Source organism: Poecilia latipinna, unplaced genomic scaffold (assembly GCF_001443285.1).
Source record: "Poecilia latipinna isolate Pla-1442-1.1 unplaced genomic scaffold, P_latipinna-1.0 Scaffold372, whole genome shotgun sequence".
NCBI classification, from domain to species: Eukaryota; Metazoa; Chordata; class Actinopteri; order Cyprinodontiformes; family Poeciliidae; genus Poecilia; species Poecilia latipinna.
In genome coordinates, this window is record NW_015112988.1 from 250,592 (window position 1) to 260,970 (window position 10,379).

At 36.4% G+C, this 10,379-nt stretch overlaps 1 protein-coding gene across 2 annotated transcripts in view; it reads right to left on the reverse strand.

Moving 5' to 3' along the window:
* Positions 1-5,663, reverse strand: part of med12 (mediator complex subunit 12) — a 32,336-nt gene extending 26,673 nt beyond the window's left edge. Inside the window, exons 1-4 of one of the 2 annotated variants that reach the window (XM_015036550.1) lie at positions 5,488-5,662; positions 1,768-1,872; positions 1,488-1,679; positions 110-269 (exon numbers count right to left, since the gene is read on the reverse strand). In XM_015036550.1, coding sequence (XP_014892036.1) covers positions 110-269; positions 1,488-1,679; positions 1,768-1,872; positions 5,488-5,589 — 559 coding nt within the window. In that variant the 5' untranslated portion in view covers positions 5,590-5,662. Of the gene's footprint in view, positions 1-109; positions 270-1,487; positions 1,680-1,767; positions 1,873-5,487 lie in introns of both variants that reach the window. The other variant, XM_015036549.1, reaches the window with a different exon arrangement.
* Between the last annotated feature and the right edge of the window lie 4,716 nt (positions 5,664-10,379).

The window sequence follows — 10,379 nt, forward strand, 5'->3', positions numbered from 1 at the left end:
AGGGTTTTTTAAAAGCCAAAAACATTAAACCAAAGGCTAAAAAACAAATTAAAAGGAAAAAAAAAAAAAAAAAAAACCAACAACAAAAAAACATAATTTTATCTCTTACCAATGCAAGGATCGATAACATGCCTCTTCTTGACTTTCGTTTCTGTTATAGCTGCATGATATGCACATGTCATTTTTATCATCCACGCTGAACGCATGACAGGGACAGAGTACTTTGCAAGAAATCCAAAAACTTCCTCCTTTTTGCTAAAGATTGGTACCTGGAACAGAGACGTTACATGTGTATTAGCAACAGAGAAAATAATAAACGTTTAGCATTACAAAGCAGAAAATCCTGAATCCATAAATGATTTTGCTTGCTTTCAAACGATTGTGTTATCATTTTTCCATGCAACCGGTTGGTTTAATCAGAAAATCAGAAAAACGTTTTATTTGTATTATTCATTGTTAAAGCTTAATGTATTGTACTATAAACAAACAAACAATGTTTGCACAGCTCGAGTGAAGCAAAGACAAGAGAAAGAAAACAATCCATGTTAGCAAAAACTAAACATCTACTATTTGTGAAAACACATAATGGAAAGATAATCTGGTGTGAGAAAAGACATCACAAAGTAATAATAATAAAAAAAAAAACAATAAAAGCTGTTGCCTTCAACAAACAATGACAGTTATTATGTCTTGAGAACATAACAAAAATAGGCCGAAGATTTGCCTTGTAAACAAAACTGAATAAAAACAAAGCATTACTTAGATTTCTGTTTTTGTTCAGTGATATAAAAATTAAGGAAAATCCAGCTCCGCTTAAGGCATTTTTTCTTGAATCACATTCAAGAAAATGTGATTCACTGCTGGCAAAGCATTTGTCAGAGTAGCAATAAAATATTTTCTTCTAATAGAAATGTAAACATCTGGATGCAGCTGTTCAGTATAAAACTGTGACTGCTGTAATAAATTGTGAATGAGTTGCAAACCATTGTAATGTAGCTTTACTTACATATTTAACATTTTAGGAAACTCGGTTGTGCTGCACCAGGACTAATTCAGCATCCAATTCAATATTCATGGCAAAGAAAGACTGGAAATGTTTTTAATTTAGTAATTTTATTGCTTACAGGATAAAAGAGAAAGGAGGATTTTTAAAAATATAACCGTATTAACAAACGGGTCAAATACATAAAACTTTAAATTTACTCTGTAAAGCAGGTCAAATTACGCAGACATGAGACTGCTCTGTCAGACTTCATTAGCTTTTCTTTTCCATCTCATCCTGCTCTGTCAAACTATTTTATCTATATTTAGACTCTGGCTTAATTAGCTTAAAAGTAGAATCGCTTGGGAGCATTCTGGGTTGTCCAGTTTAGATAAATGTCATGCACAAAGGACAAAAAAAAAGAAGACGCTTAACTTTGCTACAAATACTTCTTATAAACGCCAATAAATAAAACCAGTAAAGAAGCTTTTCTTCAGTCTCTCACCTTCTTAGCCAGCTGTGTGAGCGGTTTAGTTCCAGCTAAATCTGTGAACCAGTTGTTGATGGAGCTCTGTGACCTCGCTGTGACGAGCCAGAAATTGTCCTTCTGGTTGACCTGTGGTTTGCGTTTGCCTGTATCTGCAAACGTGTTGCAGCGCAGCTTCTCTGCGATGATGCTGCTGAAGTTTGAGCTGATCTGTGGAGCGGTGGAGAAATGGCATCATCATCAACAAATCATTAAATCACTCAGGTGCATGATTTTGACTGAACTGGCTCATAATCACCTTTGAGGGGTTGAAGTTGACATTTCTGGCGCTGCCGTGTTCGTCTCCCGACACAGCAGGCTGGTTGTTAAAGCCTTGCTTTACATTCAGAGCAGTCAACTCATCCTGAAACACAGAAACAGGTGCACATGTAAATAAACAGAAGATGTAAAAAATATGTGTAAATGTGTGTCAATTGCATAAAAATCCAAACATCAGAATGGAATACCCACTTTTACAAGACTTTAACTTGTAGCAAACACAAAGTCTAGAAATGAACTACTCAACGACACTGTGTTATTGTCTTATGAGGAAGGAGAAACATGGCGGCACACTAAACTCAAAATTTCTAAAACAAATTCACGCACACACAAAACCACGTAAATGAGTCTCCAGATGAAAGAGAACGCTTTCAGTCCTTTACGAGCTATTGCACCCAACTGAGTGACAGGAAACAGCCGCAACAAGACATCTGTCAAGTGAAACAGAAAGGATTACAAATGTTCTCTAAAAAGGTTAACTGGAGTGCGGCAAAACACGGCTCTTGGAGGAACTCCCAACAAAATGAGAAGGTCGTGAAAGGGAAAACCACAAAGGAGGCGACGAAAACTCAAAGCAGGTTGCTATGAAAACAGAAAATGGAAAGCAAAAGTAATGCAAGCATACACTGGGTCAATAAGACTGAAAGAGAGAATCTTGTCACAGTTTTTGCAGGACGATAAATTGTGTGAGTAATTATTGCGATTAACGATAAAGTTGTTGTTTTGAGACCATTTCCAAGTGCTATGAAAATTTGAAGAATTGGAAGATATTTTAAATATCCAAAGTAAATCATTACAACCCTAGAGAATAAATAAGACAGAAATAAAAACCACTTCTAACCGAAACCATAAATAAAACGGATTTTGATGTCTCTGTAAACATAGTTGCCTTTCCAAAAATACTAAACACAGAAATACTGTTTCTGTCTTACGAGCTCGTTTTAATTCATCGTGCAATCAACTACTTAAAAATAATTCATTATAAACTCCTAAACCCTAGCGCAAACTAGCCCTTCAGTGTGGTTGTGGTTAACCCAGAAATTTGATTAAAATTGAAAGATGCAAAACGGTTTTCTAGGCTGGCAGGTCGGATCACCGGACAGACAGACGGACGGATGATTAGGGCAGAAGAAAGGAAAGTTAAATCCCATGGAGAAGTAGGTCACAGTGACCTGAGTGTCAATAAACTAAAAAGCTTTACGGGTCCCGATAAGTGAATTTTACATTGACAGAAACCAGATTTTAACGCAAAGATGGGTTCAGACTGAAATGTTCCATCTTCTCCTTTTGTTAGTCTCAATGGTGAAAAAAAGCAAAAATAACTATGATTAATTGTGATGATTCTGGTTCATAGTTGCAGAGCTTTTCCTCCGCTTGGTTTGAAAAATTATAGATGTCATTTGTTGTAGTTATTGTTTGATTCAGTTTCCCTTTTACTAAAACTTTAAAAGGCTATTAAAGGTTGCAATGTCTGGACCTCATTCAATCATAAGTTCACAATCTAAAATACAGATAAAACCTAAACTGGATTGCTTTATATACCCAATATTTGATATATGAAACTTTTGTTTTGTTTGTAAAAACACAAAAACAGCATTCCCCATATTGTTTTAGCAATTAAGCACATCAAAGACAGAGAGATGCCTAAAACTGAAACAAAAACTTAAAAGCCTTTCATTTATGGTTTCATTTATTAAGGAATACTAACCTTCCTTTATGTAAAAAGTAGTTGGCCCATTAATTAAAATATAATATGACAATAACCCACAAATGTATTTGTTTAACTTTCCAGTTTCTGAGGGTGAACCAGGCTGTCTGTCTGCAAAAACCACCGCTGCCCAAGACACAATGCCAAAAACTATTGGGAGGCTTTAAACTCCGAACAAGAAGGAGATGTGTTTTGCCAAACCCACGAATCAATAATTGCATAAACACCAGAAAGTCGGTAAATTGTTAAAGTAGAAATCCGTAAACACAGGGAAGTTTCTCAGTCTACACGCACATATGGATTCTTGTAGTGACGGCATCTACAACGAGGAACAGCTCAGGTATGTCAGTATGCAGCAGGAGGCTACATATCTCAAGTCTGTTGTTGAGAAAGTCATCTCTTCTGTTGGGGTAGCAGCATCAGAGCCAGGGATTTAAAAAGCAACCCAATAAAGAAAGCTGGTTCTGTTCTGTGGACGACTATGGAACCTCTGGAGGTTCCATAGTCGTCCACTATGGACGACTATGTGGACGAAGAAGACGAATCCTTCTTCGTCTTCTTATGACGAAGAAGGATTCGTCATAAAAATCAAGTAAATTATAGAGTATTCTCTTCATGAGACTGTTATACAACAATAAAGTGTCTTTCATCAGAGGCTTCTTCAAAGTCGCTGCAACACGGACCGCTACAGGAAATCCTTCCTTCACACAGCCAACAGCATTGACAACAACTCTATGAAGAACCTTAGATAATATAAGTTAAAACCAGAGATTAATAGTACATGCACATGAGTAACTTTATTTTTTTAATTATTATTATTACTCTTAGGAGTATTTTAATAAACCATACGTTTTACTTTTACTTAAGGAATATTGTCACAAAGTATCGTTTCTCCCACTTAAGTAAAATTTCCAGACACTCAGCCCATTGGTAGAAACTTCACTAAATAAAACAAAAATGTTTAAAATTAAAAATACACCAGAGGCAGACACACGCCTACAGTGTACATTAATTTGGGAGCCATTGTTTGTTTAAAACCTTTTATGTTCTAATGTTTTTTTTATACTGAACTTTTTGCACCATTCGCAGGCCGAGAAGTTATAATAAACAGTATACTGTCACTGGGAATGGGTTCCAACATACACACAACACCTACAAGAAAGTATGAATTTAGTAGGTTTGTCATTATTGGTCATTTTGACATTTAAAATACCAGAATCTGTAAATAACTTTATATTTTTGACTGATGCCATTATGAAGTATTGAGTCATATGTTCTGATCAGTTACTCAGTACTGGAGTGTCATATTTTAAAAAATACGTGTTTACTTCTGAGTAATGTCTTTAACGGGATTTTTCTTTAATTTTTACTTGAGTAAAATATGTTGAAGTAGCGCTACTCTTGAGTACAATTTCTGTATACTCTCTTGTTGACTCTCTTGAACATTTCCAGTTCCCTTTGGTATTAGTAAAGTATTTTGGAGTTGAATTTTATCAGCTTAATATCAGATTAATAGACTGTACTTATCGTCCCAGGGAATAAATTAAACTTGACCACTTATTTTAAACATGCTCTGAATATTTTAAAAGGATTAGATTAGCAAGTTCAGCTAACGTCATTGTGTAGCAACCAGTTAAATAACCCAAACAAACAAATCAGGCAGAATTTAAATAGCCGACGTTTTCCGTTTTGTTCCACGAAACAGAAGGAATGTAGCAGTTTATACCCATATCTGTTAGCTGAGGAGCTAGCCCAGCTGGACTAGTCGTGACAGCAGCGGGTTGTTTTTCCAAACTTAAGCCGGACAGAGCTGGTTAACAAGCTGCCAACCAGAAGCTGCTGCTGCTCATTGTTACTGCGAGGCCCGAAACGTCTGCAGGGCTGCTAAACAGGCTAGCAGCTGCTAGCTAGCTCCGCTGCTCTGTTAGGGCATTTTATTTCACTAAAACATTGATCCTGGGCTTTTATATCCCACAAAGCAGCGGTCCTTACCTCTTTTTGTTTTGGATCCTGGGGATAGACGTCTGGAGGGCCGAGGCGGGGCCGCTTTAAAGGCCGGTGTTCGTAACTTAAGATCCCGAAAGCAGCCATCATCCAGCGGCATCACAGCCAGGGCTTTCCACCTCCCCAGCAGCAGCAGCCTGAGCACCGGGCGACAACAAGCAAACGAGCTTCCGGGATGCTTTCAAACGCCAACTTCAAAATAATAGCACATAAACATGCACTTACAGCATGTTTATGTGCTATAAGTGCACACAAACATGCACTTATAGACCAGTTATTTGCGTTATGTTAGACGCAAATAAATGCGTCTAGCGTAACGCAGTTATTTGCATTATGTTAGAGGCAAATAACTGCGTCTAACATAATGATATTTTCCAGATTTGTTTACGTCGATAGGCTATTAATCTGACATTAAGTTGATACAGATTAATTAAAAAATACTTTAATTTTTTTTAATAATTTTTAAGTATTGATGGAAATTAAATGTTGAGTATACATAAATTGTACCCAAGTAAGAGTAGCACTACTTAAACACATTTTTACACAAGTAAAAGTAAAAATAAAAAAGTAGTCATTCAAGAAATTACTCAAGTAAGAGTAAACAAGGATTTCTTAAAAAAGCTACTCAAGTACTGTAACAAATTTTACTGATAACTTCAGACATCACAAAATAACAGATTCAGGTAGAAGGAACACTTCACAAAAATTAACATTTTAAAACATAAAACTTACTACCTACTGTACATAGAGTACAGTAGGTATGGATACAGGATGTAGTCCTTCCAGAGAAAACATACTGCTTACTGTATCTTCTTGACCTGTAAATGGCAAAATACTCAGCAGATATTAAAAAAAAATAGAAGAACAACAATATTTGTAAACAAACAAGAGGTCCCACCTGTTTGTGTCTGCTTCTGGTGAATTTTTGGTTTAATCAAGTTAGTTATTTGCTTAGTGAAGTTACTCAGAGGTTAGGCTGTCCAGAATGTTTACTCAAGTAAGTTTAGAGATGCTTCATATATTAACCAACAAAAAGCAATGTATAAATTAAGGAAATGCAAGAAGAATATTGTTTGGTTTTCAAAATATGCAAAAATGTGCATTCATCCTTCTCCCAACGCCCCTAAATACAACCCAGTGCACCCACTTGCCTTCAGAAAACATCTCATTAGCAAATAAAGTGCATATGTGTCTCATTAAATTCTATTCTAAATGTAGGTGTTCTGTGAAGGCACTGTATAGATTTGTTAGAGAAATCTAGTGAACAAACAGCACCATCAGGATCAAGGAACAGCAGACTGGTCAGGGATAGAGCTGTGGGCACTTTATTCCTGAGCAGAATCGGATTATAAAACAATATGCTTCTCCTTTGAACACATCATGGATCAGCCCTCAATCCATCATCTGTAAAAGCAAAGAGCACCTTAACTGCAAACCAACAAGATAAGACATTGCTCCCTGGAAGAAACTGACAAGCTGACCAAATAGATCAGTAATCAGAGAAGTGGCCTAGAGGCCCATGGCAATCCAGGAGGAGAGAGAAGAAAGTCTTTTGACAGGGTCATTATTGGTTATGCATTCTACCAATAAAAACACAGTATGAGGAAAGCTGTTGTTGAAGGAAGGAACTACAAAAGTCTCATTTGTAGCCAGCTTGTCACAAGCCACAGTGATTTGTGGAGCACATGATTCATAATTCTCTTCCACCCAGTTTGTGGATGTCTGCAGGCGATCCAGAATTACCTTTGGCTTCTTGGCTGCTTCTTTGATTGATGCTGGTCATGTTTTGGTAGGTTTGCAACAATTTTTCCATTTTCAGATGACAGACTAGTAGTTAGTGTTCTTATGATTAAGAACTGCGATTTTGTTTTATAACCTTTTGTTCCCTGCCTTGTCTGCTGCTTCTTGGTCTTCATGTTGATGTTTGTTCATGCAAGTTCTCCAACAAATCTTTGAAGCCTTTACAGAACTGATTAAATTACACACAAATGAACTCCATTTACTAATAACTGGATTTTTTTTTTATTTCAGAAAGCTTTTGAAAACTATGGTTTTGTTTTCCTTTCACTTCATAATTGCACTCCATTTTGTGTTTATCTATCTTGAGTTATCAGATAAAATCTTAAATCAAATGTATTGAATTGTGGTTGTAATTTCACAAAATGCAAAAAGAAAAACGTATCCGGTGAATGAATACTCATAGAAAGCAGTATATTTATGCATTGAACAGTTACATTGTTTTTTTCCAAATTTTGTAGTTTAAAATTTTGTTGTTTATATCTTATCCTTCATAAAGTTTAACTCCAATGTATTTCTGTTTGCTCTAAACCTTTGACTATCTGCAAGAGGGAAAATGAGAAAGGAAATGCAAATTCAGTTATGTAAAATGTGTAAAAACTATTCCCGTTGTAGGACACAAACAGAAACTATAAGGGGAACATGTTGTCTTTAGAGAGCCCACTTACACTGTTGCGAGTGATTCCAGTTTTTATAACCAGTGTAGTTACTGGGAATCCCACATTTATCCCTTACTGCACTGTGGAGAAGCCATAGAGAACGTTCCCTTGTGTGTATTCTGTGAAACATTTAGAGGACCTTCAGGCAAATTTGCCAAGGTTCCTGAAAGATAATTTTTAAAAACCCTGAAACACCCAGAGGGAATTGTTCAAGGATTCGCCTCAAAAAGGAATCTTTCCTGAAGGGTACAAGAAGGTTTGAAGATTATTCAGAGTAACAGAAGAAACTCTGGGTCCCCAGTTCTGGTGTTATTTTGCTTTAAATGTTTACAAATCAGTGTGGTTATTCCAAAGAGAATTATATTTAGTCACAGTGGATGATTCTTGGTGACAGCTTGGTCTGTTTCCACCCTCTTCAGCTTTGAGTAAGCCTGAACTGTTTAACAAGATGTAAGCTATGGACAGTCCCAGTAAAACCACAGCAGTTTCTCTGGAAACTGCATTGTGTTTCTGATTTGCACCTGATGTCTTGAACATCTGCAGCAGTTTCACTTACGACACAAAGAAGAGACTTTCGCATGTAAAATATGGCAGGAGATTAGAAATAAAGTTCAAAAACGTACTTTTACCTAAGGCAAATGTACTTTTTTCATGTCATTTTTTGCTGTCATCAGTAAGGCTTCAGTGTGCTGCACTTTGTCTTTTAAACACACACTGGAAAGCAAGAATACCTACTTTCCTATACATTTTCTACTTCACTGGTTCTGTTTGCTTGTGTTGATTTTTATCACATAACTGATCCCTACAACATGGAGGCTCCTATCACCTTGTTTATTCTTCAAGCTTTACGTGCTCAGGCTGCCAGATTACATAAAGTGCTTTACAAAACCATTGACTCCTCTTTAATGCAACCGCAGAGTTTCATGTATTTTTTATGGTTTTATGCAAAGGACTGACAGAAAGTATTGCTCGGTGCTGAGATCCAAAACTTCTTTTTTAAAAAGAGAGAATAAACATCTCAGAGGTTAAGCATGAGGTCTAGGCAGGCACACAGGTACCAACACTTTCAAGGCATGGAAATTATAAAACTTATCATGTAGATTACAACACAACAAACAGAACATGTAAATGTTCCTGTTTTATAGAGTTTTTATTATTTTTAAATCATATTTTTCCATCATCTTCTGTATATTTTGTTTCACTTAAAGCTGTTGCTGAACTGCAGAGTTCCTTCAGTGATAGACTGCTGCATCCTAAGTGCAAAAATTAGTCTTAGAGGAGATCCTTCCTCCCAGCAGCTGTCAGACTGCAACCATCACTGCTCCCAACAAAACCAATATGTAGTTTAAAGAACATTTCTGCTATTATTGTACTCCTGTATTTCTGCATCGATAAACTGTATTGTAAATTGTAAATAGTCTGTCATTTTCGATATTCAATACACATGCACAATATGAACATTGTTGGAAAAGTGATCTGACTCAGTTGCACGTCCAACGGATCACAAGTCCGATATTTTTATTTCTAACAAATGCACAGTATTTTCAGTATGTTATTGTTATTACTATTATCATTGATATTGCTTTTGATATTATGTTTCAAACGTTATGTGAACCTTTATATCTGATGATGCTGTAACACCAGAAGTTCCCCTTTGCAGGACAATAAAGGCAGTTTCTGTTTTATTCTTATATCGACAGGTTAGTTCAGCAACATTTGTTTTTAAATGCACCATGCAAATGAACCCTACATGACTTGTGTTCACATTTCCTGCTTTTGCTTGCAATGCCAGGAATAGGTGGTTCACTAAACAATGAATTAAATGATCTGTGAGGTTAAAGAGCTTCAGGGAATTCTGGATTTTGACCATTTTCTAAACCTATTCAAAAGCCACTGATGCTTTAAATCACAATGTTGGAAGTTTTCTGCTGCAGGAAAGGACTTCCAGTCAGACAGGTCATGCAGTGCAGATGTTATTACTCCTGGTGTTGATCTCAAGGGCTGAACAAGTGGATTTCTTGGTTTAGCGGTACTGAGGAGGGTGTGAGCAGATCCTTGTCAGTCAGAGTCTCCTGGAGATAAGGGTTTTGCACTGTTAGACTTGATTGCTACAAGTTTCTGATCGTGTTGCTCTTGTTAGTGTTAGCTCTACCCTGGCACTCAGACTGTGAAGTTTCTGTTTATTCCTTCAGTTATCTTCCTCGTTAAAAGGTGGTGTCTGAGTCTAGGTTACCTATTGAGATGAATGTCAGCTCTTCACGCATTTATCTTTTCTTACCCACAGGTACAACCGTATCATATCATTAAACAAAACAATAAAAAATCACAATAAAACCACAAAAAGCCAATGTATTTTACTGTATAATTGTGAAGGGGAAAGAAAATGATACATGGTCTCCTTTTTCCATCCATCCATCCATCCAT